The sequence below is a fragment of the Mugil cephalus genome, chromosome 16 (genome assembly GCF_022458985.1).
Source record: "Mugil cephalus isolate CIBA_MC_2020 chromosome 16, CIBA_Mcephalus_1.1, whole genome shotgun sequence".
Lineage (NCBI taxonomy): Eukaryota > Metazoa > Chordata > Actinopteri > Mugiliformes > Mugilidae > Mugil > Mugil cephalus.
The window spans coordinates 20,843,783-20,863,949 of record NC_061785.1 but is presented as its reverse complement, the minus strand read 5'-3'; the positions used below and the strand labels follow the sequence as shown (position 1 = coordinate 20,863,949).

The 20,167-nt window shown below is 41.5% G+C and overlaps 2 protein-coding genes across 16 annotated transcripts in view; one reads left to right on the top strand and one right to left on the bottom strand.

The window, feature by feature from the left end:
* Positions 1-5,568, top strand: part of myocd (myocardin) — a 127,122-nt gene extending 121,554 nt beyond the window's left edge. For all 12 annotated transcript variants that reach the window (XM_047608258.1, XM_047608257.1, XM_047608261.1 and 9 more), the window contains 4 exons: positions 82-228; positions 617-745; positions 2,243-2,300; positions 2,432-5,568. In XM_047608258.1, coding sequence (XP_047464214.1) covers positions 82-228; positions 617-745; positions 2,243-2,300; positions 2,432-3,042 — 945 coding nt within the window. In that variant the 3' untranslated portion in view covers positions 3,043-5,568. The remainder of the gene's footprint in view (positions 1-81; positions 229-616; positions 746-2,242; positions 2,301-2,431) is intronic.
* A 787-nt stretch (positions 5,569-6,355) lies between these two features.
* On the bottom strand, positions 6,356-20,051 carry map2k4b (mitogen-activated protein kinase kinase 4b). Of its 4 annotated transcripts, XM_047608272.1 has the most exons (13): positions 19,833-20,051; positions 18,044-18,079; positions 15,887-15,919; positions 14,696-14,798; positions 13,710-13,884; positions 13,161-13,280; positions 12,915-13,034; positions 12,772-12,823; positions 12,499-12,626; positions 10,991-11,068; positions 10,702-10,850; positions 10,516-10,561; positions 6,356-9,281 (listed from the first exon to the last, which is right to left on the bottom strand). In XM_047608272.1, exons 1-13 carry the CDS (start codon positions 19,933-19,935, stop codon positions 9,168-9,170), a joined length of 1,257 nt encoding a protein of 418 aa, XP_047464228.1. In that variant the 5' UTR covers positions 19,936-20,051; the 3' UTR covers positions 6,356-9,167. The 4 variants fall into 4 exon arrangements, with proteins under 4 accessions (XP_047464228.1, XP_047464229.1, XP_047464226.1 ...); XM_047608273.1 differs by lacking the exon at positions 15,887-15,919 and having other exon boundaries at positions 19,833-20,049; XM_047608270.1 differs by lacking the exon at positions 18,044-18,079 and having other exon boundaries at positions 19,833-20,048.
* Positions 20,052-20,167: the final 116 nt, after the last annotated feature.

The window sequence follows — 20,167 nt, the reverse complement described above, 5'->3', positions numbered from 1 at the left end:
TTTTAGTTTTTGTAGTGTATATCTGAATATTAGGTTCACGTATGTGTGTGGTTTTCTAACATCCCCGTTGGTTAACTACAGATGCAGCAGAAGAGCGGCAGCCAGCCGGTGAACTGTTCTTATCCCTCTGACCAGAGAAGCCTTCAGGGAGTCTTTCCCAACTCAGCAGATTGTGGCTTTAACCACAGCGGCTCTGCCAAGGCCCAGAGCCAGAACATGCAGCCGAAGGTAAACCTAATACCAGGATTACGAACGTTAGCAGTGTTGCCACGTCAGCGTCATGTACTTCACCTAAACCACCTCACATTCACATAACTGTTTTCCTCTTTCCTATTCATTTGTGACCTGTCTGTGACTCCGTGTAATTGTCTTTTGTCAGGTTCATTGTCACCCGTCATAGCTCCATACCTGTTTTCATCACACATTCCTTCACAAGTCGTTTACTTTTCCCTCCAAAGAACACAACGCCAACCCATATTTAACAATCAAATATTCAATGAGATGAGATCGTTCCAGCATGAGGGTCTGATTCGTAGATTTTTTTTTTTTAATCTGCTATACTCTCACATTGGGTAAGCTCCCCTATAATATTGTCACTTTTCACTTTCTCATATAGATGTCAGTATTGCCATCTCCTCGGCATGTTGGCCAAAAGTGCCAGGTCTCCCCCCCTGCCTTCAGTAGCTCAGAATCAGACGCATCTGACTTAAGACAGCCCCCATGCTATGAGGATGCAGTCAAGCAGGTAAACCCAAATCCATGCTAAAGTTCAGTACAGATGGCTGGCCAGAAATCTTATTTTTACCTTTCGGCGTTGCTCTAATTTCAGTTTGTCTTCTCTTTGTGTTGTGTTGCACCACTTTTTGTCATCCATCGCTTTGTTCACTGCACAAATCTTTGACCCTTTACCAAGTCTGAGGTAGACTGGTGGTACAGACATTTTATGGAGCCAGACACAACCAGATACTGTCATTTTCTCGACTACTTTGGTCTGTAAAATGGAAAAACAACTAAACATTATAATAAATTTACCCCAACTAAAAAGGTGTCATTTTGAAAAGTCTTGAACAACAGCCCAAAGCACACTTACTATCATAAAAGACAATAGACCTAGTAACATATTTAAGATTCAGTTTGCGTTAATATTCAAATTAAAGATGCTTTAGCATGGCTAATAACTGAGGGCATTTGGTGTGTGACTTATATTTGATGGGGATATTATAGCCTGAATTGCATTTTTTTAGAAGTGCCATTCACAATATTATAGGCACAGCACAATGCTAGCATAATAGGTCTGTGTATGTTTTGTATTGGTCATTGGATTTTCAATTCAGAAAAGGATATTAAAAGACAAAATTTTGAAAATTTTCTTCATCAGGATCGAGACTGGAAGAACAAAACTTTAAAAACTGGTCTATTTTAATTTTCTGCTTCTAAAAACAAAAATAAAATCATTAGAAGACAGAAACAAAAAAGCACCCATTTTTACATATTGTGCGACTGCAAGTTGTGGTTTTCAAAGTAAGGAGACGGTGCTGTGTAACAGAATTTGATGGACACAGATCAGTGTTTTTCAAAACACTAAAAGAGTGAATCTCAGGGAAGACGACATGACTGCAGAAAAACTAAGCTGGATATTACAGCTAAAAACTAAAAATGAGGAAGGAAAATCCAATAACCAAAACATACCCTACTAGCTGACCCAGAAAACTTGGGAAGAGCGCCTTTTCATAACGCTGACTCACCAAAATTGCAGGAAATGTCTCACTATCATTTCATTTGTTAGCTATGTTATTCCCAAAATTAAAAGAGTTAGATAGAAGCAACTTCCTGTCCCTAGTTAGCAGTTCAATCTTTCCAGAAATTAAGCGTTAGTTGCAGTCACATTGTGTAAACAGTTACCCTTGGACACCAACAGCAGGAGTCACAAAGACACTTCCAGAGTGTACTTCCAGTATATCCAATGAAAACGGTTAGCAGACAGGTGTTGGGCTCCATGTAAAGTCTATTTAACTGTTCTCATTGTTATTCTAGAAAACCAAATCAAGGCAAATTTGCCACCACCAACGAACTGGTTTGTCTGCGGGGAAATGTTTGTAGTACCATAACTCCATTCTGCATGTCTTAGTGGTACTAGCTCAAAGCTTAATGGATTACGATGTCAAATGTTGGATGTAACCGGATTAAAAATAGAACTGTTGTAACAGTTTACAAAAAGAATCACTCTTTGTTACTGTTGCAGCAACTGACCCGGAGCCAGCAGATGGACGAACTTCTGGATGTTCTCATAGAGAGTGGAGGTAAGATGAAATCCCATGTTAGCATCCAGACAGTTAAACCGAATGCCTCCTGTCAGTCGTCTCATCCGACGCATTGGTACTAGAGGCCGCTACCTGCTGTGACCCTCCCTCCTCTCCTCTTTCTCTCCAAGAGATGCCAGCTAACGCCAGGGAAGAGAGGGAGAGGTCCTCTGTAACCAAAGTTGTGCCTCACATTACTGTGTCCCCAGGGTGTCCCGGCCTACTCATCCCGAGGTTCCACCGACACTACGAACAACTCACCCAGCTCCCTTACGACCACGCGGCCAATCACATCACCGAGAGCCACCTGGAGACTCTGCTGGGCAATCCCATCGGCCGTGCAGGGGAGGTGGCCCTTCTCAAAATGGCTGCCGAGGACGGGGTCCAGGAAGACGAAGGGAACCGAGACGGCGAAGGGTACGGCAGCCCCCGCAACCACCACCGCCACCCTCACCATTCCCAACAGGACAAAATTCTGACCAACAGAGATCTGATGGACACTCCCTTGTCGCCCATCAGCTCCAAGGCTTCCGCCGTCCCCGAGGTGCAGGGGATGGTCAGCATGACCTTCAGCGAGACGCCGTGGGAGACGATGGAGTGGCTGGACCTGACGCCACCCAGCTCCGCCACTGCCTTCAGCGTTGCCCCGCCCAGCGCGCCCAGCATTTTTAACACAGAGTTCCTGGACGTAACAGACATTAACTTGAACTCTGCCATGGACCTTCACCTGGAGCACTGGTGAGAGCGACACTGCCGCCGAAAATGCTGGTGGGCAACACGATAGCCATCAGTTCATACACACCAGATACCAGGAATCAAGTAGCTTTACGGACTTCTGATTACCAGCTGTGATAGTACCAAAGAACCGTCGAATTCAACCCTCGACGGCTTCAGTCCAAGTGCCTGAGTTTGCTCCTCACATGATTCAGTGGAATGTTCCATTAAGCAGACCATCAGCCAGCATCCAAAGATTGACGACAAAGTCAAAAGCCGAACCACACAATTGTACCTTGACTTGTCCACTTCAGTCTCGTCATACCCACAAACCAAAGACCAGGTGCTTTTAGAAATAATCTTTGTCCTTCTTAGACAACGATGCGCACAAATATCAAGTGAGTATGGCAGTGGAAGCATGAAGGAATTCCCAGTCTATGTAATGTAAAGACATGACTACAGTGCTTTATGCCAACACTTTATGACGTATCAGTGTTACACCACCTAGACTTGAAGACACAGTTTGACAATCGTAAACTTTCTGAGTCTGTTTGTATTACTGGAAAAAAAAAACAACCCTGAGAGGAATTACAAGGTGAATTGGATCGCTTAGTGACGGCCATATTGTAAATATCACAACTATGTACTGACAGAGACAAGTCGACGTCTGCATATTTTGTCAGTGGCGTGGGAGAAGACGACACAAACCACAGAGGAAGAGGACTGTGTAATCAGTTCACGATTTGATGTAAATATGATAAAAAAAGAAAACTCACCGTGCACCTCTAGCTTAAATACACACTTGTCACAGTTTGCTTGAGCTTAGAATATGTGCGTAGGAATTGTCGTCCTTTGGAGGACCTGTTTTTAATCCAAATTTATTCTCACATTTATCCACGGGAGGACGTTGTGGAGAGCATCTTTGAAACTCCTCTGGTCTTATCAGTTTTCATGGGCAGACGTAATGCGCCTCATTGGCAAGAGGTTTTTATTCCAAACTTTTTCACATCAAGTACCCCTTTTACAATTTTATATAAAATGACTATTCCCAGGTGTGAAGTTAGAAAAGCTCCATCGCAAGTCAGTTTTTCTTTATCGGACAATGAAAAACACAACTTCATCTCCATTTCTTTTTTTTTTTTTGTCATTACAAATTTCAATTATTCTGTTTACAGGCCAATCACAGTTATTTATTTTGTGCTTTTATATTTATACTTGATCTTGTATTTATACTGACATTCCTATCTAACAGATTGGGGCTCGTTTTTTTTTTTTTTTTTTTTTTTTGATTTACCCGAAAAACTTTGGAAAACTACCATTATTATCGACCACTGACATTTCTTCGTGAATCAGTTCTCTTAAAAGTGTAATGCTGAGTGAAGGAACCACTTTGAAAAGCCATGCTTTCTTAAGTCACCTTTCCTTAAAGAATCATATGATTTGGACATGTCCATTGTTAGCACTTGTGAATAGGTAAAATGTAATATATTCAGATCTTTACTGTGAATTCTGCATATTAACTTTCACCACAGCCAGCCTCCTGGACACACAGTAGTTAGACACCTCTTCAGTTTCAGCGTTGGTCAGTAGTTGTAGTTTCACACGCATAGGAAACGGTGCACAGTAGTTGGACATTTTGGAAAATGCAATGATCACTTTCTGAGAGTTAGAATGAAAAATCTCTCAGCTGAATATAAACTAGAGGTTGTTAATTTAACCAGGGACAGCAAACGGCCCGTGGGCTGTGCACCACTCATAAATGCTGCCTTCGAGAGAAACTTGTGGTCGTAACATGGGAAGTTGCTTCCACAAGTGACCTGGTAACAACAGGTGTTAGCCATGAAAGCGCCCCCGTTAGGCAGCTGTTGGAGAACATTAACCAACCAATTGCCTACATTTTTATTTCTGAAAACGTCCCAACTTGGAAACTCATAACTTACAGAACATTTCCAGTTACGAGGTTGGGCATACAGTCATAATCATGGATCGTCTCAAAGAATGACTATCGTGTGCATTTTGCTACCTGGTGCTGACTCAGTCATTTAGAATTTTTTTTAGTAATATTATGAACACATGGTACTTATCCCAGTCTTTAAACTAAGCTAAGCTAACCATGTATTGGTGTTGGTTTTCTCATCTAACTCGCAGAAATAAAGTGAATATGACTCTTTTTCCATCAAATGTCAAACCGCTGCTTTAAGTGCACTGGCAAATACATTTCCTCCATTTTCATTTATATTCTCTTTGGACACGGGGTCCACTTCGTGTTGCGTCCTGACCAAATATTGTTTTTTCCTGTTACCTATGAAGTGTTGCACTTGTTTGATGGGTTCTAAGATTACACGTAGGCCATTAACGCCCATCTGGATTACCATATATGACAAAACTGATACTTCCAGTCTTCCCTTGTAAGGTTAGCTAAGCCTTCAATTTTGCAATAATTCTCCCTTTTCAAGAAAAAAACAAAAAGAGAAATCACATGTGACAGAAGCTTCCATGTTGCTTGGCCACCGAGTTGCTTTACTATTGTATAAAAAAAAAAAAAAAAAAAACAGTATTTTGCCTGCATCCATGTATACTACAGACAGAAGAGCAATAAACTTATCACAGCAAAATTATTTCCGCATGTTTTTTTGTTTTTTTTATTCATGTCCAATTCACAAGAAGCACACAATACAGGTTTTCAATCTTTTCCACGGGAACTTTATTTGTAACCCTTCATAAAGATACAATATAATATTCATTGCCCTTAATATTATCTTATAATCTAATATGAACATTCTAGTAAATTGCAATTTATACAACATGTACCCTGGAGATTCATGTCCACCAGTGGTAAGTTAGCTTCCCGGAAACACATCCCACCACAGAGGAGCAGACCCAGAGACGGCTCCACCTGTAGGCTTCCTCAGGGGTTTGCACCATTTCGCACTACCGACAGAGATGGAAAGAAGAGAGAGTCGGGTCTGCTCGACGGAGCATCTACGCCAACTTGGATGTCACGTTCACCCTTCCAAATGGGCCGCGAGTGCTCAACAAGTCAGCATTTAACTGCCCCAGTCCACATGCCCCAACCACAGTGGCCACTTTCAAACGTATCTGACAACTGCAGAGGCCATCGTCTTATAAGTTAAATAAGACATGAAGAGGTACTCCCTTATTTTCTGCTAATTAAGGGCAGTTTACGTTTCACTGGGAGTACGACTCCTGCAGGTTATTCTTTTGGTTTTGGAGCTTCCCCCGTATGTAGGACTATTGTTTTTCTATTCTAATCTAATCCTTGTAAGTCTGCAACATGAATGAAAGCACAAATTACAGGAGTGGCCCTTCAAGTGGAACAGTTTTGCATTAAAACAATTTATTAAAGCAAAGTTGAAGTCCCATCGAGTTCAAAGAGTAAGCATGGCAGTAATACTCCACAAAGACTGATATCAAACTGATTTTGTACTTTCATCACCGTGTACTTTGGCTTATTATCATGCAGGCTACCTCACATTGAATGGTTTCTGGCATTTGTTATGTTAAAAAGTATAAAGATGGAGAAACAATTTTCTCGATCAACAAATCCCATGAAAAGACCGTTAACAAAGCAGGTGTTGGTTTGGTTTTTGGCTCAATCCCACATTCACCACCATGGCTGTAAACACTCCTGGACCACAGTTCTCATCTGTTTTTAGACATTTCCGAGACTTTTCCAGTATTTGTGAGCCATTTCCGAAAATTTGCCGTACACAACACATGGGCTTAGGGCCACAGGCAAGGTGGGTGAGAGACGTTCTAATTTTTGCATCGTTGGTTTTGGCGTTTTCACAAAATTAGTTTCAAGAACAAATCCCCTACTTCTGAATTTATTTATTCCATGACGTGTTTGAAGGACCGTCATGCATACAGACATTTTGGTTGAGTAGCTAATTCCGAGTAGTGTGACATTCGTCCTTCCATTCTGTGGGTGAGACCCCGCCTGGCAAACGTGGCTTTCTGAGAGGGAATGGCCACAAGTGGATCTCAGTCCTCTCCTTGGCCTTTACCTGCCCCCGTATAGTAAAGTTTAGCACAGATGGAGGAAGACAGGTGAGGCAAGGTGTTCTGACTGTAATACATAGACTGGCGTGGAAACATTCTATCATCAGTGCAAGCCAGAGAGACATGCCGAGTCACAGGGAAACATGCTGAGTCCAGGCTGACTTCAGGGGTCAGAGAGCAGTAACAGTGTGAGGAGTGATCGTCTTCCTCTCCTGACAGCTATGTGGTTGGTATGGAAGTGGATAGATGGTGATTTAGCAGCATTTAGAGTTATCTTTTCTTTCTTTGACAGAAGACCCGTGTCAGGACTTTTGAAGGTGTAGTTGCTGCTGCTAGCCTTCGTATGGCAGCATGGTGGACCTGTGATCAGTGTTGATGAGCAGTTTATCTGTACAGTGCTAGGACAGGCCTAAAGGTTCATTCTCAAACTGAAACAGTTTCATGTTGTGTCGCCTCCCCGCTCCATTTGATCATCTGTGTTCAGGAATGAGCCTCAGCTGTGGAGCAGAACCTGCCAGTACAGCAGATTAGATGTACTATATACAAGACACATTTACATCGTTGGACGTAACGTCCTAAAGTAACTTTACATCAGGCAATGTAGCACTGGATTGGCCCCAGTCGGTCAAGTCATCTACGTCACAAAACCAAGCACCTTTCTTTCTGAGGAACCCTGCACCATTAATCAAGCTTGAAGGTACTTCTTTAAAAAATTAAACCTTTTAATAAAACATAAAAAAAGGTTAAAAAGATTTTCCAATCTGCTAGGTCAGTTGCAAGCAAATGCACACGTACCATTAGCTAGGAGCGACATAGCTGGTTTGATTTGTATATGTGAAACAAACATTTAACTTCTTTTTATTATATATTTTATATAATATTCATGAAGATTTTTTTGTGTTGTATAAAATAGGTAAAGTTATGAATGTCCAGTGGCTTGTTGGCTAAGTTCTGACACTAACACAATCCTTTCTGATCTACTGTACGTAAGACACGTTTAGCTAGCAGGCTTCTTTTAGCTAGCGCTCACCACTCAATCAAAAATACAATAAACATGACTTTTAACCCTCAATTAAATGGGCACGTACCGTTAGCTAGAAGCGACACACAATGCAAAACTATTCTGAAGTTATTCTTTTATTACACAGTGTCGTTTCTTCATTTATTTTTATTGTACAAAAACAAGAAAAGCTATGTCATTAGCGCCTTTCACAAATGTAGGTCTATGCAGGATACAATTTGGTACCAGGGTTCTCATGTTATTAGCAAGCGCTGACGTCCGCCAGTCAAAACCACCACCACCAGAGGCGTTTATCTTTCAGAAAACTAGATGCTTCGCTTTGTGACTTAAAGACCATAGACGACACACAAACTGAAGCCAGCAGTAGATGTGAGAACTGTCAATCAACCCAGTCCCGTATCAAGACAAATGCTCACAGATTGCATATTGACCAAAAGAAAAAAAAAAAAGAAAGAAAGAAAGAAAAGAAGTAAAGCCACGCTACCGAATCCATGAGAAACACTTTTGCATACTGAGTCATTTACCATAGATGAAGGTGCTCACAACAAACTGCGTGAAGAGTGTGTGTGTGTGTCGGCATACATCTGTACATGTCAACAATTCAGAGGTGAACACGCATAATGCATACATACAGTCCACAATGTACAATCAATTAGGTGGCTATTTTTGTTCATACGTCATGAGCATCACTTTTATTTGGTAGATTGTGTATTTGTGTAGAGTTCAAGTATATATATATATATATATATATATATATGTATATATTTTTTTTTTTTCCAGAATTGTATACTCTATCTCTTTTTCCTAACACACAAAGACGCATTGCATTTTACTAAGACAATGTTATGCCTTCAAGTTTTTCTGGCTGAAGATGGATGACAATATTGTAGGTTTTTGAGGTTGACGGGAAGTGGAAATGTTTCTTTACTGATATTCATCTCACTGCGCCGGGCAATTTGGACTTAGTTCCTTTGCTCTTTGGAACGTGAGTATAAACAGGTGATCCTAAGTAACTCTAAGATGTCAAGCATCGCATCACAAAAGCTTAGTGTCCCGCCCACTGTACGCTGGGTGACCCTCCCCCCTCAACACACCGTGCCCGGCCCAACTCAGTCAACATACATGGGAGAGATTGGAGAGGCGGGAATCTGATCCAGGATGCGACACACGTAACTGGCGACGTCCACGAAACGCTCTTCATACATCAGAATGAAGGGTTGTTTCTGAGGGAAAGACACACAGAGCTTCAGGTTGATTTGTGTCACATAAGTCAGAATTTTTCCTCAGTTAGCTTGGCTAGCCAATATGAAATTACGTAGGCTACAGGTTAAATCCTCAAATGTGTTTTTACTAGAGATCGACTGATACATCAGGCCGATATTTGCATTTATTTATTTTTTTTTTACTGGTATCAGCCAATATGTGGGTGTGTTCGCCGATACACATATGTATTTTTTTGTAGCCCATACATTGCATACATCCTACTCTATAATTGCCCCGTTTATTTCTTATTTTGTATGTATAAGAGTGTATATTCTTTGAGTTCAATAAATGGAGAGAGGGAGAAAAAAAAGGGTATCGGCCCTAAAAAAAATCCATATCAGTCGATCTCTAGTTTTTACCATACAACCATAAAAACAACCATAAAACTAGCACTTCAAGCTACATCTATCATTTCATCTGGCCGAATAAATGTCCCTCATTAGGTACTCTAGTGAAAATGAGTGCACTCAAATTAGGGCTCTCAACAGATAATCATAATTAATCGCATCATTTCCATAGTTAATGAGCGATTAATGGAAATTAATCGCACCTTTAAAAATCTATTTTAAATGTAGACTGAAGGGATATTTTTCATGTGTTTATTGCTCTTATTTAACATGGCAGAAGACCATTATACTTGCTGTTGTCCAGGCTTCTACGTTGCAATTTATCCAGCTGCTTGACACCAGGCTAACTCGGTTCACGTTGACAGTAGATGTAGTTAACTTTCTTGTCAAGGAAACCATCTGGTGGGGCTTTGAGCTCAATGTACCCTTCAGGATCGCTGGTCATTTTAAAACTATGAGGCATATTACTGGATTCCACAGTGTGAAATGATTCACGACAAACTTTGTGATTCTGCTTGCTTCCCACCGCGTTACCGTAGCTTTGATCACTCCTTGATGTACCGCACCAGAGGTTGGGCCGGGGTCATTATAATAAAACAAGCACGGTTTAACTGTGCATTTGAACGCCACAATTTGTTTCAACATGTCCATTTCCAAAGCCTTAATTCTAATAACACAGTCCTACACCTGGACAGGAACAAGTCTTGAGATCTCTCCTATGCTGTACCTGTTCTATCTAAATGATCTGAAATGCCCTGTCTAGTCACATCCTGGACCTTGATTGCCTCAGCTGACAATGGTCTTCCACTCCTGAATAAGAAAATGTGTTCACTGCTCTAGAACTCACCAGAAGTTCCTTGTACTTTGGCCTTTTTGATTCATCCTTTGTAAGGCTGGACAGAAAAGGAACACATCACAAAACTTTGTGTTAGACACTGTTTGCCGAATACATAGGTCCTTGATGAGCCCAAAACCCTTGAATCAAAAGTGGAGGAAATTGAAAATATCAAATATTTAACATGTATGAGCTCACCATAAGTTAACAAAGTTGATGAACTTGGGGGAGAACTGCCTGTCCTCCGAGTTGCTGAGCTGGGGAGGCTCTCCTTTCACCACCTGTGTCAGCTGATCGAAAACACTATTCCACTTGGGGTACGGAAACCTTCCAGTGGCCAGCTCGTACTGAAACCAAACACGAATAGAGACTTATGAAGAGTCGGCAGAGAGGATTACCCTCATCACAACAACTCTAATGATTCCAGATGTTCAGACAAAACAAAGGTAAGGTCTCGTGATCAAGCTGACAGTGTTATCTGTCTTACCAGAGTGATTCCCAAGCTCCACACATCGGACCGGACATCATAGCCTTGTCTGGAAGCACTGGGGTCTATCCTTTCAGGCTGGAAACACACAAAATGAAAATACTTGAAGCCTTACTTAGACATTTTATTGACCACAATCAGGACCCAACCCTGACCTTCTTATAATGTTTCAGAATCCTACAACTGCTTTACATGCACAGGGTTCCTACACATTTGAAATTTCAAAATAACATACTTTTTCCAGACCATAATTTATGACTTTTGAGTAGTTGTGTATCACGTAACTAAATTGTGGAATTAATTGTCTGTTTTCATTATTCTGAATAAATATGCAGTCATGTCATCAAAGATAACAACTAAGTAATGTAGTGTAATGTACAAATAAGTTAAAGATTAATTCAGTTTCTGCTTTTTTTTTTTTTTTTTTGAAGTTGCAACTGAAGTACCTGATGTTACCAATGACTTGGCCTCATTGGCCTTCTTAAACATCAAGTAAGTATTCAAATTCTTTTTAAACCAGTAACTAAAGTAAGTCAAATACAAAAATAAATCCTAAATTAAACAAATTATAACTTGAGTGAGGCAGTCGTCTGAGAATTTACATGTTCCAATAGTCCCCTTCACAGCTTGTAAATAGTGTGATGTATTTAAGGGGCGGGGCTTAGCTGGAGGCAAAACTTATCAAATGCCAGCCTGTAAACGCTGGTTAGCATATTTCAACGGACTGTTTTGGAAAGACGAGGAAAACGCATATTTTAGAGAATATGCTACTACACTCACTCCCCGAGACCATGAATGTTATTTTAAAAAGTTGACTCTGACCACATTCACGACCCCTACACTCTGATTCACTGGATGGACGTCAAACTGCATCAAAGTTTTTGGGATGTGTAGCCTACTGTGTGCTCTCACACAAACATTTAAAAAAGAGCAAAAAACAAACAAACAAACAAACAAAAAAAAACCAGATTGATTCTTTTTTTTTCTTTTTCTTTTTTTTTTTTAGATATTAACAATTTTATGCTTTAGAAAACTGGTAATAGTCTTGGAAACAAGAATATTTTTAAATACACTACTTTTAATTTTTCATACTTTTCCAGACCTGGAAATTTATAAGTTCAAATTCCATTCTTTTCCATACTTGCGTAGGTACCCTGCATCTAGCATCCATCCTTGGTCATCATCAAACCCCTTATGGTTCATTGCCACGCTTTTATTTTGGAAACTATTTCACTGCAGACATCAAGTAAAACTGGGCAACCTGAGTCCTGTCATCTGTTGTATTTTGTAAAGTTATGACATTTTACCTCATCTCTAAACAAACCATTTAAGGCAACCATGGGCCAAAAGCCCAGTCATGAAGTCCACATGAAGTCCACATAACCCTCTGAAAACATCCACAATAACACTATAGCGAAGTCTTCCTTATATCAGTGAAGCTTTGAACTCAGAATTCGTTGCACCTTCCTGGCTACAGCTTTCTCAAGATGCTGCTTTTGTTTGCTCACCGCCATGTAAGGCCTGCAGCCTGCATCTCTGGTCTTGGCTATGGAGTCCACCAGCTGACCGCTGATGCCGAAATCACACAGCTTGATATTACCCCTCCGGTCCATTAGAATGTTGGAAGGTTTGATGTCTACAAAGAGAGAAAAAGGTGATTGCATTCAGTAACAAAAGTGGGGTTGAGGGACACCAAGATCAAAAAGTGCTGTGCCATAATGGTAAGCCACTTTTGATCTCAGTGCAACTAAATAAAAAAAAACTAAAACATATCTGCTTACCTCTGTGAATTATTTTCAAGTTTTCTTTTAAGTGGTTCAGTGCTTTAACGGTCTGTTAAAAACAAAGACATTCTGGTCAGTTTTTCTTACCATGCACGCTATAGCATGTTAAATGTAGGAAGGAATATGTAATAACTGCTTACTGCTAATGTTATTTTGCCTAATATTTCCTCTGGAATGACGTCATCTAATGCACAATATACATATTTGTAGAATTTGTCTAATGAGGTAGACATAAGTTCCATACAAATCCAGCAGTCCCCCTGAAAGAAAGAGTTAAAGGTTAGTTTCATTCAGAGTTTTCACAACGCAATAACTGGATGAAGAAAGACATGTCGATGACTAAGACTTGAGAATGATGTGGTGAGGCTGGTTTGTGTTTGCCGGACCTCTCTGAAGAGGGCGCCGTAGAACTGAACAATGTAGAGACAGTCGCTACTCCTCATCACCACGTCCAGATCCATCAGCAGCTGCTTCTGCTCCTTCTCGTCCACAGTGGAGCGAATCCTCTGAGGAACACACGTCACAATGTATGCGTGAGCATGGTTTACACACAATTTACCCAACACTCATCTCTCATTTGATGCTTCCAAGTCCTCACTGCAGGTGGTTTGTTGACCTACTGTCTGTTCCTTCTTACTCTGAACACAACCACTCGTTTGAACAGGTTTTAAAAAAATTACATTTGAATTAGATATTTACAGGCCATCTGAAGCAATTTGCCTTGTGGTCCAGCAGATGGCGTCCTTTTGTATCCACACACATTTTTATTTTTATCTGAGTGTTCCAACACCTTCTACCGGCTTTAAAGCACCTTTCCTTGAACAGGATTCATTTCTTTCTCTAGGCTCAGTAATCTGAAGCGGTTGCTCACTGCTCTAAATGAAGTAAACTCATTCGTGTGGCGTCTACTAGTACGAGAACCGTCAGTGGGTCACCTTGACGGCCATGATCTGGCCGGTGGGTTTGTGGACCATCTTGTTGACGGAGCCGTACGCCCCACGCCCGATCTCCCCGAGGTCTCGCAGGTCCTCCGCGGTGAAGTCGCAATGCTGCTCGGGGGAGATCTTCAGCTTCCCCGACGACTCGATGCTGTGTGTCCGCAGGCGCTCTCTGGACAGCCAGGGAAGTGTGGGAGCGGGAGATAAAAACAGGACAACATGCATTACAGATTAATTTATTGCTCCTTGTGCCTCCAAAACAGTTGTGACTCATCAGAGAATGGACATGGGCCTTCTGAGGGTGTCCTGTGGTGTCTGGAAACAGTATGTTGTTAGTTGCTATGGGGTGGGGGTGTCTGGTCTGGTCTAGGTTGGTGCTACATGTCTAAGCAACATCCACCTGAATGCCAGGTCTAAAAGTTTCCCAGCAGAACATGGAATTGTCATAAGTTTGTCAATGTTATTCACTTCTCCTGTCAGTGGTCATAATGTTGTGGCTGATCTGTGTATATGAGTTAGTATCTACCAGCTCTTTAGTCCTCGTTGCTGCGGTTATTTATACTGCTTCCCATTCTCTACAGTGGTACTTCTGCCCACAGCAGCGTTGGGTTTTTAAAGGTGTCTACCTGATCTGTTTGTGTCTTTAGCAACACACACAAAAACACGCACATGTTCTGTCCTGTCCATGGTTTCCTGCTATTTCACAACAACTGTTGGCATGCCAAAAATGTAGCTGTATGTGTCAACAAAGGCAAGGAAGAAGGCTGCTGCTGCTGCTGCTATCAAGCAAACCTGGATGTAAACATAAGTCAACCTGCTGCAAAACTCAGCTCAGCGGGAAATGGAAATTAAAACACGACTTTTGTTTGCAGAACGAGCTCCACGTGGTGCCTTTAAATTAGAGGCAGATGTGAAAGTGCAAAATGAAACTAAAAATCTGCATCGCCTTTAAGATTCAAAAGGCACGGGCCCTCTCCACTCACATGTGTGGGTTCTGGAAAGAGGGCGCCGTCGGATGGAGCGGGAGCCTGGAGGTCGGTTTCACTGGGGGGTTGGCGAAATTCAGCTTCAGAGCTTTGCGTTTACCTGAAAGAAAGGAACAGATCCAGGTTGCCGCAACATGCACGTCACGCCGTGGGTTCAACCAGCAGCTGCAATCGGTGGATACACGGTGTGATGAAATGGCCGTCCTACCTCAGAAACATCTCGGTTCGCGCTTGAGATAAGCCTTCATGAGTGCAGTGGAATGTATGCCACGAAACCAAACAAATTGTTGTAGATTGCCCAATTAAATATGAAACAAATTGGCACAGATGCTTAGGGTTACCTCAAGCTCTTCTCAAGATCAGAGGAAGCACAAAATGCATTTTCAACACGAGCAAAGTGTCCACGTGTGCAGTGCAGGGGTTCCCAACGCTCAGACAGCTGTACTGCACCTGCTCTTTTAGCCGTTTCCAAACAAATCCCATGCAGAACATGTTCCAGTTATCAGAGCAGTTTGCTGTGCTGTGAGCAGGGTGCAGACGTTGGGAACCCCTGCTCTAAACACCTCCATTGACAACTTTATTTAAATGTGCAACTCAAACGGTTGCAAAAAAAACAGTTTCCTAGAGCTATCAAAGTGACCCAACACTTGCACAGCACTTCGTTGAGAATTCAGAGTCAGATTATTCTTAACTGCTAAATGTTCAGGTGCATTCACAGTAACCTGTAACAGTGGACTCTCCAGAATAAAGCGAGATATTCATTTTAGGCCTTGTTACCAGTGCTGAGTGGAAGTGTTGCGTCCTCTTTGCCATGCCCTGTCCAACCAGCTCTCGAGTGCAAACAGATCCCTTAACCTTCAAGCCCCAGTGCAAATGAACCTTTCTTTGCCATCACTAAATCCGTGACAGTTAATAGCAGTGAACAGTGGACAGACTCCCCAACTACCAGAGCACCACACAGGCTGCTTCAGTGGTATAAAGTGGCTTCCTCTCACCCGTTGGATCCATTTAAACACAAGCGTGAAACGGGAATCTTCAGCTCAGCGGCGAAGCGGATCGCTCGGCCGACTACTGGACGCAGCGTGGCTCAGTGAACGGCACCGAGGGAAGGAAGCCACTTTAGACTACTGAGGTGTACCCACAAAAGAGTAGAGGTCAGTGTGCTTTGTGTGCGAGTCTAGTGCTTACTTTGGGACACTCCAGACAGGCTTATCTGAAACCCTGAAGTAAAGAAAAGACATTTTACTACATTTTCTCTGGGTTGGGTTTAAGCGCGAATGGGTCATCATTATCATCCCAGCAAAGGTTGACGCTGAAAGTGGAATACAGGTTACTGTGAATGTGCTTTAGGGCGCCATGGGTAGCGCCCCATTCTGGTGGGTCTGGCTCAGTGCACTGCCATGCAACTGTAACTTGATGTAGTTTTATGGTAATGTTACTCTCAGGGCACTGAGGAAATGTTCCTAGCCCAATAGCAATAATGATTCTGATTCGTTGTTCAGTACCGTATCACGTTTAACAAAAAAATAAAACATGAGGATAATGTAGAAAAATGGTAGTATGCCATTGTTACTCTAAAGAGCATCCGAAACAGTACGGTATGTCAGTCATGTTCCACTGGCGCTGCTCACCACCAGGATAATAACCATTATTAACTTCATATGCCACTACTGGCCATGTTAAACTAGAGGCATATGTCTATAACTGGAGTATAATGGATATAATGGAGGTTGTTGCCCACATCCGCCATCTTGGGGCTAAGTCGGCTGCCAGCTGCGTGCTAGCTTCACCCACTTATGCACACTCCTAACGGCAAAATATTTTTTAAAACTTGATAATGTGATCATATCCCCTGCATCTCACTACAGAGGAACAAGGCGGCCCTACGAATGTGGCATCAGCTATCAAAGTCATTTAGCTTGCTTATTGTTAGCTAATTATGCCTTACTATGCCAAAATGTAGAACATCAAGAGTGTGACTGACTTCTTTTACATGGTATCTTACCATATAAACATCATGACACTTTAAATATAGTTCATTTGTGAAAACAACACACGTTTATAAAGCATGCAGCAGGAACTGCATTCTGGTTACATACAGCTAGCTGTAAGCTACTCTAAGCTAACACTAATTTTATTACTTGTTTGTTGTACTATAAAACTCTGATTTCATGATAAAACATAACGTAATATTTTAGATACTGCGTTCATTATATCACACTTAGAAATGCTCAATGTAATCACAGTGGGGAAAAAAATAACACCAGTTAACTAATGTCGCTAAGCGCCAACTAGTCTTCCTTCCTGACTGAGTGACTGCAGTCCAACTCTTACAACGCAAATGCTTTGTGGGAGGGTTAAGTTGGGCTGCTGTGCATATTAATGCCATAATGCAGGGGGGTCAAACTCAATCAGGGGCCACATACAGCCCAGTTTGATCTCAATGGGGCCAGACCAGTAACGCAATATCGTTTTAACCTACATATAACAACAACTCCAAATGTTTCCCTTTGTTTTAGTGCAAACTGGATGTCTCAGTGGTGTATTATTACTAAAGCTGCGTGAAACATCCGAATATTAGTGACTTTTATTGGAAAACTTGGAGTTAATGGTTAATGTCTTCAATGTAATTTTAGCACTTTGCAAATTCATCACACGGGCCAGATTAGACCCTGTGGAGGGCTACTTTAGGCTCATCGGCCGTATGTTTGACAGCCGACCCTTAATGCTATCAACTACTGTGCAGCACATTGTTAGCAGAGGCACAAGGCAGCAATGATTATTATATCCCTGGAACATTAACAACTTTCTACTTTTACACTATATGACAGTGAAACTGTAGTCTTACTACAAAAGTCAAAGTGGAATAGCACTAGGACTGGGAATAAAATAAACAAGCAGTAATGACAGTCTATTAACTGACATGAGAGTGGTATATCTCAATGGAACATGACTGGTATTTCTTTTATGTACTGTTATGATATGCCAGAATCAAGCAACACATTGTGATGTCTGTGCTGCTGAGGAAACCCCTCCCTGACAGGGGTTAGCTCGATGGGTGTCTTTAGTGAAATGGGGTCTGTCTGCTGAGCCTATATTAACTCGTTGATATGGAAACTTGATTTAATGCATGCACACAGGTGAATGAAACCGCAGGTTTTACATAAAAGTAAAAAAAAAAAAAAAAAATCTTGAAACAGCAGCAATAACAGAAAAAGATCCACAAAAGGGGGGTGTAGGGAACATTTCGAGGATCTCCTTCGCAGAGATATGGCCAATATACACAACAATGACAACAGATCCTCCGACAGCAGATTAAAAACCTAGTAAAAGAAATGAGAATACCTGTTTCATTCTGACATCTCCAGCAGGTGTTGGTTTCTGCAAGGTTTAGATAGAACATTTGACACTACACATCGGCCACACAAGCAAGAAATGCAACTCAGATCTGTTGATCACTGGATACAGTTATTGCACAGTTGTTTATTAGCTTAAGGCTTCTAAAAGTCAATCAATCAATCTGTCCAGAGGCTACCAAGGACACATCCATTATCGGACAGGACCCTGCCTGACATGCCTGCGCGCTTTTCCCAGTGAAATGACAGCATATCACAGAAACAAGTGTTTTTTTTTTCTTATTTTATTATATTTTATTTTATTTTTTTCTTACATTTACTTTATCTTTTATTTATTGTTTCTATTCATGCACTACAGCACCCAGGGGGACCTTAGGCCACCTTAATTTCGTTGTACCTGTACAATGACAGTAAAGACATTCTATTCTATCTGAGCCAGGTATGATACAATAACGTAACTAAGAACATTAAGGTTACAAATGTAATCTCAGCTTCAAATATCACAGAATCCGACTCAGCTGTCACTGGACGGTTAGCATCTTTCTCAAGCTTGTATGACTTTTAGCACGGGATTTTGTCGAATTGTGTTAGCGAGAGATCAAACAAATATTATGGTCTTAGCTACCTTCCTACCGACCTACCTATATAACAATGGATTTTACTACAGAGTCGAGACGATGGGTTGCACCTCCAGACATTTAACTTAAGTGTAATTGTACACTTTAATAGACAATCTGAGGCATTATGTCTTGGTCTCGTAGTGGTGTAATTCATATTAACACAGTGTGAACCGGGCTAAAATCACCACTACCGTGAAAGACAAAGACCTCCGTGGCGTGGCTAAAGAAGTAAAACAAGCAGTTTTTAAACACGCGTGTTAACACAAGTACAATTACTGTTGCGAACTTTAGCTGCTCTAACCATATCTGTGTATAATTCATTTGCCACTGGCTACAGAGCACTACACAGTGGCCTGGCTGGAGAGAGACAGAGACACTCCAATGTAGGCCTTGGTGCTACTTGTAGCAGCTCTGTGCTAATAACATAAGGAGGCGAGTTACTCGGGGTGTTTTTACGTTTTTGTGAGAATTTTTTAATACAAATAGTGGTAAACTCGATTTAGGGAAACGACTGACTGTGGTACTACAGGCCCACCGGTCCAGCAGCTCAGCTGAAGCCTCTGCATCACTGCTAACCTGGTAGCCGAGCAGTTTCAGGCAGCTACTTGAAGCTAGCCAACGAAAGCTACAGCTTCAGCGGAAAACACGACATTAGTTCCTCAAAATAAAAGATCAGTTTGAAACCTATTTTTCAAAATACGAGATTAAGACATCAGTTGGTCTAGTTTTAAACAATAATCGGTTGTGTAAGATTTAACTTTTTGGTATACTGGTTTACCCTGAAAAGCTATTTGACGGGAGTTTACTGCTTAACACTACTACATTGCAGGTCGTTCACTAACTAAAACAATACACTAACATTGACTAATTTTAACAAATAATATATATGCATATATAGCTATATATCGTATTTACATACATATTGCATATATATCGTATTTACATAAGCAGAACATTTCAAGTAATTGGTTTAACGCTGTCGCGTCTATGCACGAAAACTGTTTTACTTTGAAAGTTCTGACAGGAAATGAACAATTATTGTGTCTGTCTTTGCTATGGTGTTTTTGCTTCTGGGAAGCTACAAGCTACCTTTTCCTACTAACGCCACTGTCTCAGTTTGAAATAGAAAACCGGTTAATCGTAGCCGCAGTCGCTTACCTTGCATGCTGCTACTCTGTGTCTGTTGGTGAAACTGGTGCGACGTGGATCCTACGATGTTGCTGGAGCTGGTGGAGTTGCTGTTAGGACTGGGAGTCGCCATTGTTGTATTGGATTCCGGCAGCAGCGCTGAGGCTGGCTGCAGTGCAGAGAGAGAGTGAAATTTCGCCCTCTCTATGCGCCACTTGAACGCAGCAGCGGCACCGCGGCCACGTCTGTGCCGCTGCTGCGTTCGCGGACTGTCTGAAATACTGCAACTTCTAACCTCACAACGCAATGCTTAGCAAATGAACACAGTACTTATACATAACAACTTCCTCTTTATGATAACATAC